This window comes from Neoarius graeffei, chromosome 1 (assembly GCF_027579695.1).
Source record: "Neoarius graeffei isolate fNeoGra1 chromosome 1, fNeoGra1.pri, whole genome shotgun sequence".
NCBI classification, from domain to species: domain Eukaryota; kingdom Metazoa; phylum Chordata; class Actinopteri; order Siluriformes; family Ariidae; genus Neoarius; species Neoarius graeffei.
The window spans coordinates 123,470,287-123,490,365 of NC_083569.1; the positions used below are offsets into that span (position 1 = coordinate 123,470,287).

At 40.7% G+C, this 20,079-nt stretch overlaps 1 protein-coding gene across 1 annotated transcript; it reads right to left on the reverse strand.

Annotated features, from left to right (window-relative positions):
• Positions 1-9,236: 9,236 nt before the first annotated feature.
• Positions 9,237-14,323, reverse strand: LOC132889724 (aquaporin-1-like). The gene is made up of 4 exons (XM_060926508.1): positions 13,958-14,323; positions 11,331-11,495; positions 11,105-11,185; positions 9,237-9,501 (listed from the first exon to the last, which is right to left on the reverse strand). Exons 1-4 carry the CDS (start codon positions 14,321-14,323, stop codon positions 9,319-9,321), a joined length of 795 nt encoding a protein of 264 aa, XP_060782491.1. The 3' UTR covers positions 9,237-9,318.
• Positions 14,324-20,079: the final 5,756 nt, after the last annotated feature.

Below are 20,079 nucleotides of genomic sequence, written 5' to 3' on the forward strand. Positions count from 1 at the left end.
GAAGTGTATCATGGCACGAACAAAGGAAATTTCTGAGGACCTCAGAAAAAGCATTGTTGATGCTCATCAGACTGGAAAAGGTTACAAAACCATCTCTAAAGAGTCTGGACTCCACCAATCCACAGTCAGACAGTGTACAAATGGAGGAAATTCAAGACCATTGTTACCCTCCCCAGGAGTGGTCGACCAACAAAGATCACTCCAAGGGCAAGGCATATAATAGTCAGCGAGGTCACAAAGGACCCCAGGGTAACTTCTAAGCAACTGAAGGCCTCTGTCACATTGGCTAATGTTAATGTTCATGAGTCCACCATCAGGAGAACACTGAACAACAATGGTGTGCATGGCAGGGTTGCAAGGAGAAAGCCACTGCTCTCCAAAAAGAACATTGCTGCTCGTCTGCAGTTTGCTAAAGATCACGTGGACAAGCCAGAAGGCTATTGGAAAAATGTTTTGTGGACGGATGAGACCATAATAGAACTTTTTGGCTTAAATAAGAAGCGTTAGTTTTGGAGAAAGGAAAACACTGCATTCCAGCATAAGAACCTTATCCCATCTGTGAAACATGGTGGTGGTAGTGTCATGGTTTGGGCCTGTTTTGCTGCATCTGGGCCAGGACGGCTTGCCATCATTGATGGAACAATGAATTCTGAATTATACCAGCGAATTCTAAAGGAAAATGTCAGGACATCTGTCCATGAACTGACTCTCAAGAGAAGGTGGGTCATGCAGCAAGACAACGACCCTAAGCACACAAGTCGTTCTACCAAAGAATGGTTAAAGAAGAATAAAGTGAATGTTTTGGAATGGCCAAGTCAAAGTCCTGAGCTTAATCCAGTGGAAATGTTGTGGAAGGACCTGAAGCGAGCAGTTCATGTGAGGAAACCCACCAACATCCCAGAGTTGAAGCTGTTCTGTATGGAGGAACGGGCTAAAATTCCTCCAAGCCGGTGTGCAGGACTGATCAACAGTTACCGCAAATGTTTAGTTGCAGTTATTGCTGCACAAGGGGGTCACACCAGATACTGAAAGCAAAGGTTCACATACTTTTGCCACTCACAGATATGTAATATTGGATCATTTTCCTCAATAAATAAATGACTAAGTATAATATTTTTGTCTCATTTGTTTAACTGGGTTCTCTTTATCTACTTTTAGGACTTGTGTGAAAATCTGATGACGTTTTTGGTCATATTTATGCAGAAATATAGAAAATTCTAAAGGGTTCACAAACTTCCAAGCACCACTGTACAACTTCTAATCAGTGCTTAAGTGTGTAGTTACATCTGAGATCTGTTTACTGATGTGTACAAGTTCAGTATTAAATCCTCACTCACTCAACACAACCCACAGTGCTCTACATAACTAATGTAGTGTGTTTACGGGAGGTAAATAATGAGGGCTTAGTAAATATGTCTATTCTCAATGACTATGGAGTGAAGAATTTTAAGTGTGTGTGTGTGTGTGTGCTTGATTTGAGACACAGCCCGAGTCCCTTACGAAAATTAACCATGGTTTTACTATGAAAACTAACCATGGTTTTACCATGGTTTATAGTTATTCATGGTTTTCATGGTTTTTTGGGTAACCATGAAAACCATGGTGCATTTTACCTCAATGTTCACTTAAATTTTTAGGTTCTAAGTAAATGTTAATGTATCTGGGCTGTTAATCGAGATCCTTCTCTACCTCACTGACTGTTGGACGAAAGCATGGTAATACTACAGTTAGCGCATCCTTTTAAAAACCATACTATCCCTTTTTAAACTAATTTCGTAGTTACTATGACCTATTACACATACAACTATGATGCTACCACAGCTACTGCAGTACTATGGATAAACCACAGTAATGCTATGGTTGGTTCGTAGTACTTAGAATCACCATGAAATACCATAGTAGAACCATGGTTACTACCATGGATGAACCATAGTAATACTATGGTTGGTTCATAGTACTTAGAATAACCATGAGATACCATGGTAGAATCATGGTTACTACATAAAAGCCATGGTAAAACCATAGTAAACCATGGTAGATTTTCGTAAGGGATAAAATGACTATAAAAAACATAACAAGAACAAGAACCTCTCTCAAAAACTCTGTGTGTGTGTGTGTTTTGCAGCGTCAGCGGCAAACATTAGAAAGTGAGTCTAACTGAAGTTTTGGGTGTTGCTGAGTTTGACGCTTACACAAGCAGAATTTGAGCGAAATTCTGCTTACACCCTGCCTCATGCAACACACACACACACACGCACACACACACACACACACACACACACACACACACACACACACACACACACACACACACACACACACACACACAGAGAGAGAGTTTCTTATTTCTGAAGATCATTCCTCAAACCTGGGTTTGATGTGTCTACGGCAGTGTGACTGTGGGCATGTTCCACGGACTCATTCACACACACACTTCCCATAAGCCATTTTTTCTCAGGGAATAGGAAGTTGGACAAAAGGACATTACACACACACACACACACAGTTGGCTATATTGTAACACACTGATGTCTAGGAACATGATGCGGCTCACATACAGACTTTCGAGAGAATAATGGATATCACAGCTTTCCATAAACCATCATTCAAACACAGTGTGAACAGTTCATGATTAAATGTGCTTCCTCTCTCTCTCTCTCTCTCTCTCTCTCTCTCTCTCACACACACACACACACACACACACACACACACACACACACACACACACACACACACACACACATATTTCAATACATTTAATTGGATCTCAACCCAGAGAAAGAATTACAGATGCACACAAAACTCCCTCAGACGACGTGAGGGAGAAACCTCGAGAGGAACCAGACTCTAAAGGGAACCCACCATCATCTGGGTGATAACATAGTGTGATTTTAAATAACTCGCTTCTATAACTGTGCCCTATAGAGTCACAAAGTACAACTGTGGAACCAGGAAATTCATTATAGTTTTAGCATGAAGTCTATTTTGTTGAAGTTATCAGCTGATGGAGATTTGAGCACAAAACTGTTCATGACAACTGTAGTCTTAAAGTTATCTTGGTGATTGCAATTTATCTTTTCAATCAGGTACATTTCCAGACAAAATGAAAATTGCAAAAGTGATACCATTGTTTAAAACCGGAGATAGACACCGTTTCACAAACTACAGGCCTGTTTCTTTACTCCCCCAATTCTCCAAAATACTCGAAAAACTTTTTTTCAGATAGACTGGACAAATTCATTGAAAAACACAACCTCCTTACAGACAGTCAATATGGATTCAGAACGGACAGATCAACATCGATGGCACTAATGGAACTAATAGAGGAAATCACAAAATGTATAGACAATAAAAAAATAGCAATTGGAGTATTTGTGGACCTAAAAAAAGCATTCGATACCATTAATCACAGTATATTATTAAGTAAACTAGAAAAGTGTGGTGTTCGGGGAGTTGGGTGGAGCTGGCTGTCGAGCTATCTAAGAAACAGGCAACAGTTTGTGCAGATAGGTGACCATAAATCTGATTTCATGAACATTACATGCGGGGTACCACAGGGGTCAATATTAGGTCCGAAATTATTCATATTATATATTAATGACATATGTAGAATTTCGCAAGTTTTTGTTTGCAGATGACACCAATATTTTTTGTTCCGGTGAAAATTTGCAGCAGACTTTAGAGACAATCACAACTGAAATAAATAAACTAAAACTATGATTTGACAAAAATAAATTATCATTAAATCTAAGCAAAACAAAGATCATGTTGTTTGGGAGACACAAAATAGATTGTAATGTAGAATTGATAATAGACAATACTAAGATAGAAATGGTACAGGAAATTAAATTTCTTGGTGTGATTTTGGATCATAAAGTTTGCTGGAAACCTCATGTAGGATACGTACGAGCAAAAGTGGCAAAGTGCTCGGCAATTCTGTGGAAAACAAAATATATTCTTGATTGCAAATCTTTGCATACTCTATATTACTCATTATTTTTGCCATATCTGACTTATTGTGTCGAAGTCTGGGGAAACACCTACAAAACCACTCTGCAGCCGATATGTACAATACAGAAAAGAGCAATAAGGACAATAAACAAAACAGGATACAGAGATCACACAAACCCACTATTCATAAAATCACACATGTTGAAATTTATGGATCTGGTCAAATTCAGAACAGCACAAATAATGTACAAAGCGAGAAATAATCTATTGCCGAAAAATATACAAGGAATGTTTAGTGAGAGAGAGGGGGGATATAATCTAAGGGGAGACCTAAATTTAAAAAAAAACAAAGGTTAGAACAAATATGAAAAGCATGTGCGTATCGAGCTGTGGGGTGACTTTATGGAACAGACTGGAGACAGAAATAAAACAAAGTGCAAATATAAATCTGTTTAACAAAAGGTACAAAAAAATATTTTTAAACAAGTATATAGAAGAGGAAGTATGTTAACGGAGGATGATAAGGGATAAATAGAATAGGGTTGATTGTTATATTAGAACTAACTTAGTATATGGTATATATGGTATATATTTATTTATGGGGATAGTTTATATATTCATATTTACAGGGATAGGTATGTAGTAGATATTTATTTTGTAATTATATATTTATATAGATATTTATGAAGTGTGTATATGGTATGTAGTATATATTTATTTTTGCAATTATATATTTATATAGATATTCATGAAGTGTATATATGGAATGTTTTTATAGGCGTATTAATGTAGTTTGGATTTCAGGGTAGTTAAAAAGGGGTGGGAAATTAAAAAAGTATTGTACTTCTTCCCACTCCTTTTTCAAACAATGTGCGGTGTATTGTAATGTCTTAGCTCTTTGTTATTTTATTTTATTTTTTTATTTCTCATTTTCTTTTTTTTGTATGTACAAATAGTAACATACATTTTTTTTATACATGTTCGAAATAAAATTGTAGTCCTCAGACATCATAGTAAAACCGTAATTATCCAGAGCCATCTTCCAAGTGTGACTTTCAACTGTCCATATGGGATCATCCTCCGCAGGATAAATGTGATGAGACTCCAGCCGGAGGTAGGGCATCAGGATGGATCAGGCACATCCGGAGAGCAGAAGAGGTCAGCATCACTGGTGTCTCAGAATTAATCCACTCCAGTACAACTCATATAGAACAAGTTTAATGCTGATATTTTTTGGTGTTTGATGGAGAATGTTGGTGTTTAATGGAGAATGCTGATGTTTGTTGGTGTTTTGTGGAGAATTGTTTCATGGAAAATACTGATGTTTGTTGGTGTTTGATGGAGAACATTGGTGTTTAATGGAGAATGCTGATATTTGATGTGTTTGATGGATAATGTTGGTGTTTGATGGAGAATGCTGATGTTTGTTGGTATTTGATGGAGAATGCTGATGTTTGTTGGTGTTTGGTGGAGAATGCTGATGTTTGTTGGCCTTTGATGGAAAATATTGGTGTTTATTTTGTTTGGTAGAGAATGCTGATGTTTGTTGGTGTTTGATGAAGAATTCTGATGTTTGTTGGTGTTTGATGGAGAATATTGGTGTTTATTGGTGTTTGGTAGAGAATGCTGATGTTTGCTGGTGTTTCGTGGATAACGTTGGTGTTTGATGGAGAAAGCCAATGTTTGTTGGTGTTTGATGGAGAATGTTGGTGTTTGACGGAAAATGCTGATGTTTGTTGGCATTTGGTGGAGAATGTTGATGTTTGACAGAGAATACTGATGTTTGTTGGCGTCTGGTGGAGAACGTTGGTGTTTAGAGGAGAATGCTAATGTTTATTGGCATTTGGTGGATAACGTTGGTGTTTGATGGAGAATGCTGATGTTTGTTGGCATTTGATGGAGAATGCTGATGTTTGTTGGTGTTTGATGGAGAATGCTGATGTTTGTTGGTGTTTGGTGGATGACATTGGTGTTTGATGAAGAATGCTGATGTTTGCGGATGTTTGATGGAGAATGCTGGTGTTTGTGGGTGTTTGGTGGAGAATGCTGGTGTTTGTGGGTGTTTGGTGGATAACGTTGGTGTTTGATGGAGAATGCTGATGTTTGTTGGTGTTTGATGGAGAATGCTGATGTTTGTTGGTGTTTGGTGGAGAATGCTGGTATTTGTGGGTGTTTTTTGGAGAATGCTGATGTTTGTGGGTGTTTGGTGGATAACGTTGGTGTTTGATGGAGAATGCTGATGTTTGTTGGCATTTGGTGGATGGCATTGGTGTTTGATGAAGAATGCTGATGTTTATGGATGTTTGATGGAGAATGCTGGTGTTTGTGGGTGTTTTTTGGAGAATGCTGATGTTTGTGGGTGTTTGGTGGATAACGTTGGTGTTTGATGGAGAATGCTGATGTTTGTTGGCATTTGGTGGATGACATTGGTGTTTGATGAAGAATGCTGATGTTTGTGGATGTTTGATGGAGAATGCTGGTGTTTGTGGGTGTTTGTTGGAGAATGCTGGTGTTTGTCGGTGTTTGCTGGAGAATGCAGATGTTTGTCGGTGTTTGGTGGATAATGTTGGTGTTTGATGAAGAATGCTGATATTTGTGGGTAGTTAGTGAAGAATACTGATGTTTGTGGGTGTTTGATGGAGAATGCTGATGTTTGTGGGTGTTTGATGGAGAATGCTGATGTTTGTGGGTGTTTGATGGAAAATGCTGACGTTTGTGGGTGTTTGGTGGAGAATGCTGATGTTTGTGGATGTTTGATGGAGAATGCTGACGTTTGTGGGTGTTTGGTGGAGAATGCAGATGTTTGTGGGTGTTTGGTGGAGAATGCAGATGTTTGTGGGTGTTTGATGGAGAATGCTGATGTTTGTGGGTGTTTGATGGATAAGGCTGGTGTTTGGTGGAGATGGAGATAGTTGTTTGATGAAGTTTATTGTCTTATGTCTTAGGTTTGATGGTGTTTATTGTTTTTCTGTGAGACTGATTATGTTTGATGGAGAATCCTGGTGTTTTCTTGGTGTCTGAAGGTGGTTTTATGGACACCTTTCCAGATTTTGTCCCAGTGTATTCGTTAAGCATGTTGTGCTTCTACAGTAAACAACACATGAAATGTTCAAACTCCAATTAAAAAACCAAAAAACCAAAAACAAACTCTTGTCTGAACTGACTTTCAGCAACGATCACATTCAGGAAAAAATAAAACCACTAGAACATGGTTTAATTTTTAACAGGAACACATCCGAAAATCCTGGGTGGCATGGTGGTGTAGTGGTTAGTGCTGTTGCCTCACAGCAAGAAGGTCCGGGTTCGAGCCCCGTGGCTGGCGAGGGTCTTTCTGTGCGGAGTTTGCATGTTCTCCCCGTGTCCGCGTGGGTTTCCTCTGGGTGCTCCGGTTTCCCCCACAGTCCAAAGACATGCAGGTTAGGTTAACTGGTGTCTCTAAATTGAGCGTAGGTGTGAATGTGAGTGTGAATGGTTGTCTGTGTCTATGTGTCAGCCCTGTGATGACCTGGCGACTTGTCCAGGGTGAACCCCGCCTTTCACCCGTAGTCAGCTGGGATAGGCTCCAGCTTGCCTGCGACCCTGTAGAACAAGATAAAGCAGCTACAGATAATGAGTTGATGAGACATCCGAAAATCCTGCTCCAAACTGAGCATGACTACATGAAATATGGCCCCGGGTTTGATATGATGCTTTTAGTGCTTAGTGTTATTGGATGTTTAAAAATGTGCTGATGTGGGAATAAAGCTGTTATTAGCATTATATCGCTGTAAGATCTGACCTCAGATCAATTTTTATATGATTAATTTCTCATCCCATGAAATAACCGTCTGAATGATTTCCTGTGCGTGTTGTCGTGTACTGCTCTCACGTAACAGTCCATATGAGTGTACATGGGTCTGATTGTGAAAAACAGGATATGGAATACTTCCTGAAAAAACATGGCTCATGAGCCTCCATTATGTTCGGAGGGGATTGATAGTTTTTACAGAAGTGTTTTGGATCCTGCAGGTAAATGTCGATGATCTGGGGTTAAACTGAGTGTGATTGTATTGTGTGACTCTGTGGCCTTGAAGTGACAGATGAGTAAGCAATCAGCATGACAAAGGAAAACAGAATGAGGAAGACGCCTTCTCTGCGTGAAAGCTGAACCCTGACATTTTTTTTCATTTTGTTTTTACTGGCTAACCTTGAAATGTTTCCCAAGATAAACAATGAGCTTCTCAGCTTTAACACTGGTGAACTGGAGAGACTGTGAAAGATATGGCAAGAAAACAAGACACCAGAGAAAAGTTGTGTTTAATGAAGGTCAAATATGCATAACCTTTTGAAACCAGGATTAATACTTAACGTCCACTATCACAGATTGTTTTTATCTCATCATTGATTAAAAACCATGTATTGTGGACGTGTTCAAGATTTCTTGGTTTTTCTCTTTTCTCTGGAGAACATTGGTGTTTGTTGCTGTTTGATGGAGAACATTGTTGTTTAATGGAGAATGCTGATGTTTGTTGGTGTTTGATGGAGAACATTGTTGTTTAATGGAGAATGCTGATGTTTGTTGGCATTTGGTGGATAACGTTGGTGTTTGATGGAGAATGCTGATGTTTGTTGATGTTTGATGGAGAATGCTGATGTTTGTTGGTGTTTGGTGGAGAATGTTGGTATTTGTTGCTGTTTGATGGAGAACACTAGTGTTTAATGGAGAATGCTGATGGTTGTTGGTGTTTGATGGAGTATATTGGTGTTTATTGGTGTTGACTTCCAACTTGTTTCTTCTTATTTAATTTCTATTTTCTGTGAATTTTTTCTGTCTCTTTTTTCAAATATACTTTTCTCTACTTCTCTTAGCAGTGGCTTTAACAGTCCAAGACCTTTAATGCAAAAAAAAAGCAAAAAAAAAAAAAAAAGCAAAAATGAAGTTCCCAGGTTTAAATTATGTTTTTTTTTTTTTTTGGAATGAGTGAGGGCATGAAAAAGGAAATAAAGGATGATTCCATGATATTTATTTTATAAATAGTCAATAAATCATAACTTATTCGTCCAACATTTTTTAAAAATAAAACACTGAATTGAAGGAAACATGAAAAAAAAAGTTAACCAGTAATCTCAGGCAACAATATATTACATGTTTTTTATTTTGCTCATAAATGACTAAAAAGGGTTGAATTTTTATTTTACTTACAGGTTTGTGAATTTAAAATCAAAGTAACACAAATGGCACCTGAACCCACGGAACCACCTAGAAATCTCTGACTGCAGTCTCTGAGTTTTAGACTCGGCTTTAGACATACATACAGTACAACAAGTTGGTAGAAAAGCTCTTCAGTGAGGTGTTTATATAACTCTGAGATGATACAGTTGGAGTATTTAGCGTGTGGGCCACTGTGGCTCCTCGCTGCCAGACGGCTCGGGAAGCCTTGCCGTTTCTGATGTCGGCTCTCCTCTAATGGCTTTGAGGCGTTTAGTATAGGGCACGCTGTGAGGACACAGCAAGAAATCATAGAGGAGAGCAGCTGCTACTCCAGCCAACATTGGTGCCACCCAGAACACCTGCAGACAGATAGAGACAGACAGAGAAAATGCATAAAATATGGATATAAAAATGTAATGGAGCCATCGTTCTCCTAAAAGAACTAAACATTGATGGGAGGTGTCTATAACAGTAAGAATTATTACAACATTGATTAGTTGAGTTTAAAAATATGTTCATGTGTGATGTTGGATGGAGGAATTCTGACGTGTGATGGCATTTGGTGGAGAATGCTGATATTTCATCATGTCTGGTAGATAACGCTGATATCTGATTATGTATGGTGGAGGAACTGTGATGTATGATGGTGATTAATGGAGGAATTTTGAGGATTGATAGTGTCTGATGGAAAATGTTGATGTATGCTGGTGTCTGATGGAGAATGCTGATATTTCATCATGTCTGGTAGATAACGCTGATATCTGATTATGTATAGTGGAGGAAATTTGATGCATGATGGTGTCTGATGAAAGAATTTTGATATTTGATGGCATTTGGTGGAGAATGCTGATATTTCATCATGTCTGGTAGATAACGCTGATATCTGATTATGTATGGTGGAGGAACTGTGATGTATGATGGTGATTAATGGAGGAATTTTGAGGATTGATAGTGTCTGATGGAAAATGTTGATGTATGCTGGTGTCTGATGGAGAATGCTGATATTTCATCATGTCTGGTAGATAACGCTGATATCTGATTATGTATAGTGGAGGAAATTTGATGCATGATGGTGTCTGATGAAAGAATTTTGATATTTGATGGCATTTGGTGGAGAATGCTGATATTTCATCATGTCTGGTAGATAACGCTGATATCTGATTATGTATGGTGGAGGAACTGTGATGTATGATGGTGATTAATGGAGGAATTTTGAGGATTGATAGTGTCTGATGGAAAATGTTGATGTATGCTGGTGTCTGATGGAGAATGCTGATATTTCACTGTGTCTGGTAGAATTTTGATGTATAACAGTGTTTGATGGAGGAATTTTGATGTTTGATGATGTTTAGTGGAGTAATTTTAATATTTGCTGGTGTTTGATAGAGAATGTTGATGGTCTGATGGAGAAGGTGGGTATTTTATGGTGTTTAGGGAATATCAGTGGAAGTATTTTTGTTGGAGAATGTTGATGGCTGATGTGTTTTGTGAAGGAGTTCTGATGTATAATGATGTATTTGTTGGAAAAGTTTTTTTTTTTAATTTTGGTTGTTGATGTTTCACGCAGAACACAGATTCTTAATGGTGTTTGATAGAGAATGGCACTGAAAGAGTTTTTTGGTGGTGAATGTTGATGTTTGATGTGTTTGCCAGAGGATTTCTTATGTTTGGTGGGGCTCAGTGAAGAATGACACAGTCTCCAACAAACAAACTTTTCTACTTTCACATTGTTGATGTTTGATGATGTTTGGTAGAAGATCCTCATCCTGTGCTTGGTGGAGAATGTTGATATTTGATGGTGTTTTAAACACATGAAAGGAGAACATTTTAATGTTGGCATTTTAACCATGAAAGTTGAAGGTTTGTTATACACGGACATGAAATGTAAATGTGTTTGGCGATTAAATAAAATTAGTCAGTCAATCAGAAAGGGAAGAACAAATCTAAGAGGACTGGACTCACCCAGTGTGTCTTAAAGGACTTCATAATGACAGCAGGGCCAAAGGAGCGAGCAGGATTGATGCCACAGCCGGTGTAGCTGATCTGGAGTGTGCGAGTTTGAGAATAAGGAAAGAAGAATGTTTCCAAAACCAGTGGTTTGAGTTTTTCAGGTCTACTCATGTTTACCCCTCAAAAAAACAAACAAAAAAAATCTCATTAATTAAAAAAAGGTGTGTAATTTGCTTACTGCCACCAAGTGTCCCAAACACACAGAAAGTCCAATGGCAAGTGGTGCTGATCCCTTCACGTCCTTCCGGCGGCTGTCCGTTGCGGCTAAGACACACAACACCAGCTGGAAGGTGGCCAGGAATTCCACGCCGAAAGCTTTACCCGCAGTCATATTTTCAGCAACCTGAGAGAGATTGGGGGGAGGAGATAATTAAACCACCAGGTCATTAATTAACACATTTAATAAGTGTGCCAGTTCTAACGGGTTAAAATCAGGGTCACTAAAAACAGTTTTGTAAGTAAAAATGAGGCACATGGTTTTGTAGCAAAACATTTTAGAAAGCATGAAAAAAAAAAACAAGTGGGCCTCCATGTCGCAGCCATATTGGCCTTCTTCAGGGCACAAATTGGTATGTTGGTGGTGGACACCATTTTCAACAGAAAGCTTTGTTTTAGACTTTTTCCCCAGTTTGTGTTGTTGTGGCCATATGTGTTGCGTTCATGCTTTTTTTCCTTTTGAAAGAAAAAAAAAAACCCTGATATGCAAAGATGATGTTTGGCTTCAAAATCTCATCTCATTATCTCTAGCCGCTTTATCCTGTTCTACAGGGTCGCAGGCAAGCTGGAGCCTATCCCAGCTGACTACGGGCGAAAGGCGGGGTACACCCTGGACAAGTCGCCAGGTCATCACAGGGCTGACACATAGACACAGACAACCATTCACACTCACATTCACACCTACGCTCAATTTAGAGTCACCAGTTAACCTAACCTGCATGTCTTTGGACTGTGGGGGAAACCGGAGCACCCGGAGGAAACCCACGCGGACACGGGGAGAACATGCAAACTCCACACAGAAAGGCCCTCGTCGGCCACGGGGCTCGAACCCGGACCTTCTTGCTGTGAGGCGACAGCGCTAACCACTACACCACCGTGCCGCCCTGGCTTCAAAATGATATTACAAAAAGCTCTCATCTCATAACGGCTTATTTTTCATGATTTCAGATTCATTTTGGGGCTAAAATTCATGAAGGAACATTAATGACCTGGATGTGATTACTGGGTAGGTGGTATCAAGAAGCCTTTTAGAAATACTGTAGTCAGAGGATCAGGAGGATTTTACAGCTGCTAGAAGCCATGGCCTAATGGTTAGAGAAGCAGCTTTAGGACCAAAAGATCGCCAGTTAAATTTCCTGGACCAGCAGGAATGGCTGAAGTGCCCTTGAGCACGGCACCGAACCCCCAGGCTGCTCTCAGTAATGTTGTACATTGCTCTAGATAAGAGCATCTGCTGAATGCTGTTAATGTAAAAAGCTTTGTCATGCAGAATTTATTCCTGCATGTTTTTGATCCCGCTTTTTTGTTTAAAAAAAACCCCCGCTGCATTTAAAAAAAATCTTTGATATAAACAAAATTCCATCTTAACCACTGCGTCTCTCGTCTTGTACTTCCCTGTTGACTCACACTACAATGTCCTGCAGTAGCATTTTTTTCCACATTCGGATTGATGAATATTAGGTTTCTAAACTGGGGCGGCACGGTGGTGTAGTGGTTAGCTCTGTCGCCTCACAGCAAGAAGGTCCAGGTTCGATCCCCGTGGCCGGCGAGGGCCTTTCTGTGCGGAGTTTGCATGTTCTCCCCGTGGGTTTCCTCCGGGTGCTCCGGTTTCCCCCACAGTCCAAAGACATGCAGGTTAGGTTAACTGGTGACTCTAAATTGAGCGTAGGTGTGAATGTGAGTGTGAATGGTTGTCCGTGTCTATGTGTCAGCCCTGTGATGACCTGACGACTTGTCCAGGGTGTACCCCGCCTTTCGCCTGTAGTCAGCTGGGATAGGCTCCAGCTCGCCTGCGACCCTGTAGAACAGGATAAAGCGGCTAGAGATAATGAGATGAGATGAGGTTTCTAAACTTTGATTGCAAAAGGAGACAAAATTTTTAAGGGCGGCACAGTGGTGTAGTGGTTAGCGCTGTCGCCTCACAGCAAGAAGGTCCGGGTTCGAGCCCCGTGGCCGGCGAGGGCCTTTCTGTGCGGAGTTTGCATGTTCTCCCCGTGTCCGCGTGGGTTTCCTCCGGGTGCTCCGGTTTCCCCCACAGTCCAAAGACATGCAGGTTAGGTTAACTGGTGACTCTAAATTGACCGTAGGTGTGAATGTGAGTGCGAATGGTTGTCTGTGTCTATGTGTCAGCCCTGTGATGACCTGGCGACTTGTCCAGGGTGAACCCCGCCTTTCGCCCGTAGTCAGCTGGGATAGGCTCCAGCTTGCCTGCGACCCTGTAGAACAGGATAAAGCGGCTAGAGATAATGAGATGAGACAAAATTTTTAAACATTTATTTTAAAATAAAATATCTGAATCGTATTTTAACTTGGGACAAGAAAGACAAAAATTAAACAAAACAGCTGTTTCCAATTTTCATTTAACATTTTCTATTAAATTTCTCATAAAATTATAGCAGGATTGAATAACAAACCAGGACCATTATTTTTCACTGATGTGAAACAAGTTCATGCGTTTTTCTATTTTCTTCTTCAGACTCAACACAGCCGACTCATTATCAAACCCTCCATAACCTGAAGGAGGTGTATTAATGTGCAAAATCTACAACTGTGATGGTTGTGAACAGACAGCACAGATTGGTCACTCACCTTGTTGAGCCCCAGAGCTTTGACATCTTTAGGACGAATGCCATAAACGATGCCACTGGCCAGGACTGCACCGAACATCTGGGCTAAAATGTATAAAAGTGCACGAATAGCGCTGATCTGGCAGCTGACCATCACGCCGACAGTGACGGCAGGGTTAAGATGTGCTCCGCTGATGTGGCCCAAACTCTGAGCCAGTGTGGCGATGGCCAGCCCAAATGCTAGTGCTACCTTTACTTCCTGTTCAGGCCCAGCTTCGCCTGCAGTCCCAATGGCAGATGCTATCCCTATAAAAACAAAAAGTGTCATTCCAACCAACTCGGCGATTACGGCTCGCCAAAGGGATCCGGTCTTGAGCTCCTTAATCATGTTGAGTTTTGTGTCTATTACTGATGCACTGCAAGCTTAACAGACACTTATAAACCATGGGTGGGTGGGCATAAGGACAGGAAGTTAGTTTTAACAGCCACAAACAGACGTGGAGATAAAATACAGCCGAATGTATGTTTTTATGAAATGTACAGTATATGGTATAAAATATTGTGCAACAATGACATCATTTAACCTAAAACTAACCCTTAGATACGAAGGCCCCCTTTCTTTGGAAATTATTTTCCATGATTTATCTGCATGACAAGTTGCTCAGTGATGTGATGGTAATCTTAGATGATTCACCTTCTCATGGATAGCATTACATTTAGCAACATACTCGACAACCCTGAATGACCTCCTGACTGACCATTCATCAAGCACCTACCATCATCACTGAATACACCATAGAACCAATTCATGTAAAGTTCTGCTCACTGTGTGATCAAAAGTATGTGGACAACTGACTATCCCAAAACCATGGGCATAGATATTGAGTTGTTCCTGCTTTGCTCTTATAATATGCTCTACTCTTCTGGGAAGACTTTCCATTAGATTTTGGGGTATGGCCATGGAGATTTGTAGTCATTCCAATCCCTACAAGAGCATTACTGAAATCAGGCACTGATGTTGAGGCTCCAGTTCCACTTCATCCTAGTGGGGTTGAGTTCAGTCAGGACTCTGTGCAGGACACTTGAGTTCTTCACATCAACCTTAACACACCATGTCTTCATGGAGCTTGCTTCATGCACAGGAACATCATGCTGTAGCAGGTTCGAGCCTCTTAGTTCCAGTGAAGGGAAACTAATGCTACAGCAAACAGACAGACATTCTATACAGCTGTGTGCAAGAACCACACATAGGTGTGATGCTCAGGGGTGCACATACTTTTAGCCACATAAGGTAACTTTTCTAGCATCTCTAGCTTAAATAACCAGATGAGCATAGGGTGGTTAAACATTTTAACAATTTTCTGTTCCATTCCTAATGTAATATAATATCCCTCTACATAACTGACATTGGGGTGGCACAGTGGTGTAGTGGTTAGCGCTGTTGCCTCACAGCAAGAAGGTCCGGGTTCGAGCCCTGTGGCCGGCGAGGGCCTTTCTGTGCAGAGTTTGCATGTTCTCCCCATGTCCACATGGGTTTCCCCCACAGTCCAAAGACATGCAGGTTAGGTTAACTGGTGACTCTAAATTGAGCGTAGGTGTGAATGGTTGTCTGTGTCTATGTGTCAGCCCTGTGATGACCTGGCGACTTGTCCAGGGTGTACCCCGCCTTTCGCCCGTAGTCAGCTGGGATAGGCTCCAGCTTGCCTACGACCCTGTAGAACAGGATAAAGCGGCTACAGATAATGAGATAACTAAATGTTTGCAAGGAAGAACACACAAATGAATTTTATTTCATGTTAACATCACATGTAAAATAAAGTAATGATCTGCTCAGGTCATCCAGAAATCAGCTCATGCAGAAAACTCATGCTCCAAAGTGAGCTTGTGGAAATGAGGAGCTTTTTTACTATCCGAGAGCTTCTTTCCTTTACGTTTTGCAATCTCCGCTACCGTATCTGTGCACATTATGAGCTTGTCCTCTGATTGGTGGATTTAGACTAGCATCACAGCAATGCTCACACTCAACATTTAATCATAAGTTTCTCATGCTGACTTTGTCAGTGGCAGTCTTTTGTGATGGTGCTAAAATTGTGTCGCATTACGGATTCTGAGTCCACCAAGCTCAACTCGCAGCTGGAGAATTCTTTTATGGTGTGTGATATTTGTCCAAGATAGCAAAATGTAGTATAGCAATGAGATCAGGTTTATCTTGGATTCTATACTAAGTAACTTTAAAAACGCACAATGGAATTCAACACGATATCACTTTAGATCCATGCATATATTTGAAATTTGTGATATTGTATGTAATGCACACACATCTTGAAACATCGATAAAGGACATTTATTGTCAAACTCAAGAATTAATTCACAATAAAAAAATTCAAAGTGACAGTTGGTCCATGTTCGGACCGTCATGCTGGAGATTCTGGGTCTGTGTCGTCCAGGGGTCTCAGCAGCAGTGACTGAGGGTGTCAGGAATCTGTCACGGAGGTGAGCTAGCCTGATGTGCTGATCCTGAACTGGCGTCGTGACTCGAGGCTGACCAGGGCGTGGACGATCCCTGGTGCTCCCTGTCTGTCTGTAACGCTGACTCAAACGGGAAATGGTCGAATGATGAACACCGAAGTGCCGGGCGACCTCTGTCTGTGTACTTCTGGCATGCAACATCCCGATGGCCTGTTCACGTTGATTTTGGCTTAGGCGTGGCATCTTCAATAATGACAATTTTCCCATCATTTCCCCCGGGTATTTATAGGCAAGATTGTGTGTGTACAGTGTATGCAGAATTTGTTTGAAAATTAAAGCCTGTCCATGTCATTGACTACCCGAGTCATATTGTACGTTATTGAGTACAACTCCCTTAAATTCTGATTTGAGCACAGATTTGGAACTTATTCGGGCGGAACGAAGTTATTTTTCCATTGTGATATATTTCTTTTCTTCTTGAGATAAACTCAGCACGAATTCAGCAAGTTTTATCAATGTGCGTTTTTAAAGTTACTTAGTGTAGTTGAACGATATATGAAGAACAAGGCCAGGTTCTTCTTTCACAAAAAGAAATTAGCAACTGGACGGACTGAGTCAGAGGACTTTAATCATAACCTCCCTGAATGTTTTTCAGCTTTATCCTGAAAGGAAGTGACACTGCTGGTGACAAACAAGAAGGCACTTACATTCAGTATGACAAACACCATAGGTGGCTCACTGAACAACTTGATGATTTAGTTTTTAAATCACACTTGTCTCATGATGCTGGAGAAACTCACATTTGACTCAGCAGATTGTGGATCTGTAACCATGGAAACCTGAAAACTCAGGCTGGAGTTCTTCTGCTTTCTGCACTGAAGAACCCTGGGTAGGAGGCATTGAAGTGGCAAGTGTGGAAACTATGAGCAAAATAACAGAATACATCTGTGTCCAAAATGACATAACTACAGATGTTAAAGAAGACTCGGCCCACTCCCTGCAGCAATACAAGCATTTCTCAGTGTTTTTTCTTTTTTTTTTTGGAAATTGACAAAAGATCTGAAAGCAACTTTATTCTTGTCCTGAGCAAAAACCCAACTACTCATCATCCTAATTTGGAATCCAGTCATTAGAGTGGCACAAAACAAGGTGCACAGGGTCAAGTTCTTCTAGTGTTTTGAATTGCATTTACTTAACTGGATACATTTCTGATACAGCTACAGCACTTCCTGTGCTCATGAATATTAATTTAAAAATTCGAAAGAGTAACAAAGAGATTGAGATTCATTTAGGCCAAGTTTACATTAGACCGTATCTGTCTCGTTTTCTTCGCGGATGCACTGTCCGTTTACATTAAACCGCCGGGAAACGGGAATCCGCCAGGGTCCACGTATTCAATCCAGATCGTGTCAGCTCCGGTGCTGTGTAAACATTCAGAATACGCGGATACGCTGTGCTGAGCTCTAGCTGGCGTCTCATTGGACAACGTCACTGTGACATCCACCTTCCTGATTCGCTGGTGTTGGTCATGTGACGCGACTGCTGAAAAACAGCGCGGACTTCCGCCTTGTATCACCTTTCATTAAAGAGTATAAAAGTATGAAAATACTGCAAATACTGATGCAAATACTGCCCATTGTGTAGTTATGATTGTCTTTAGGCTTGCCATCCTTCCACTTGCAAGTAGTAAGTGATATGCGCTGGGATCACACACACAGCGGCTCAGTCCTGAATCACTGCTCGTGCACTTCGCTCGCGCGCTCTGTGAGCTGCGCAGGGCCGGAGTGCGCACCCTCCAGAGGGCATTCACTGTTCAGGGCGGAGTGATTTGGAGCGCAGGATGCCTGCGGAGCCGAGCGTATCCGTGTATTGGTGTTGCTGTGTGCACGCCAATCGTTTTAAAAACGTTAATCTGATGATCCGCTGATACGGTCTAATGTAAACATGGGCTTAAATGGTGCATCCCAATACTCTGTCCTATATCCTTTCCAAAGCACACTTCCTTGACCTTGATGGAAAATATCATGAGGTCAAGGAGAATTTCTAAAGATGTAGGAAAAGATAATTGATGAGGATATTCTGACTGCACTTACACTGCACTGTAATTATGCAACAGTGCATGTTATAGACAGGTCTGCAATGTGAAACTACAACATTCTGAAGATGACTACAAAAGAGTGTATCTTAACCCCGTTGTTTCATGCAGGCTGTATAAACAAAAGTATTTCAATCCCAATAGTCAAACAACTAAATAAAGAAAAAGTCAAAGAGTAAAGAAGCAGAAGAAAAGGGATGGAGTCTAGAAAAGTTAGAAGCATCAGAGGAATGTCAAAGACAGACTAGAAGTTGATTTGAGCAATAGTGGAAACGATGTTTATTGGGGCAGCTGAACGAAACAAGTGCAATAGAAATAATTGGATGGGAAATTAAACACAAAATCAAGGAAGCCATGGATAACAGAAAAAAAATGACTGCAAAGATGGAAGAAAGTGGAAAAATGACAGTGATGAGGGAAAGAGGAGGTATAGACAGCTGAACAAGGAATTGAGATGAGACACAAAAGGCCAGAGAATGATGGTGGGAAGAAAAATGCAGACAACTAGAACTTGAAAGAGAAGGGAGATCAGATTTGTTGTACAAGGAAGTAAGGCAAATAACAGGACAGAATAGAAAACACAATGGTAGTACAGCAATCCAAAACAAAGAAGGAAGAATACTAATGGATCCAGATGAAGCGAAAGGTAGAAAGACTGTATTGAACTCTGACAAAGATGGAAAGCCCAATGAAGCAGACTTTAATCTAGAACTAGAAGAAAATGGAGCTAGAGACCAGAAGGGGCCAGACATACTCCTCAGTAAGACTAAAGCAGCACTTGAAACCATTAAAAAAAAAAAACCCAGAAGGAATAGACAGAATTCCAGCAGCGCTGCATTTTAGCCCATTCCTCCATACAGAACAGCTTCCACCCTGAGATGATGAGTTTCCTCACATGAACTGTTCGCTTCAGGTCCTTCCATGACATCGATTGGATTAAGGTCAGGACTTTGACTTGGTCATTCCAAAACATTAACTTTATTCTTCTTTAACCATTCTTTGGTAGAACGACTTGTGTGCTTAGGGTTGTCTTGCTGCATGACCCACCTTCTCTTGAGATTCAGTTCATGGACAGATGTCCTGACATTTTCCTTTAGAATTCGCTGGTATAATTCAGAATTCATTGTTCCATCAATGATGGCAAACCATACTGGCCCAGATGCAGCAAAACAGGCCCAAACCATGATACTACCACCACCATGTTTCACAGATGGGATAAGGTTCTTATGCTGGAATGCAGGGTTTCCCTTTCTCCAAACATAACGCTTCTTATTTAAACCAAAAAGTTCTATTTTGGTCTCATCCATCCACAAAATATTTTTCCAATAGCCTTCTGGCTTGTCCATGTGATCTTTAGCAAACTGCAGACGAGCAGCAATGTTTTTTGGAGAGCAGTGGCTTTCTCCTTGCAACCCTGCCATGCACACCATTATTGTTCAGTGTCCTCATGAACATTAGCCAAAGTGAGAGGCCTTCAGTTGCTTAGAAGATACCCTGGGGTCCTTTGTGACCTCGCCGACAAGAAGAAACCTTTGCCACATGCACACTTCAAGCACAGTGAGATTCATCCTCTGCATTTA

What these genes read in the sequence shown, in the direction of transcription:
- LOC132889724 (XM_060926508.1), bottom strand. Translation starts at nt 14,323, where the DNA reads ATGATTAAGGAGCTCAAGACCGGATCCCTTTGGCGAGCCGTAATCGCC. An exon ending in AAGCTCTGGGGCTCAACAAG is followed by an intron (nt 11,496 to 13,957) that starts GTGAGTGACCAA and finishes AATCTCTCTCAG; the next exon opens with GTTGCTGAAAATATGACTGC. An exon ending in GTTTGGGACACTTGGTGGCA is followed by an intron (nt 11,186 to 11,330) that starts GTAAGCAAATTA and finishes CGCACACTCCAG; the next exon opens with ATCAGCTACACCGGCTGTGG.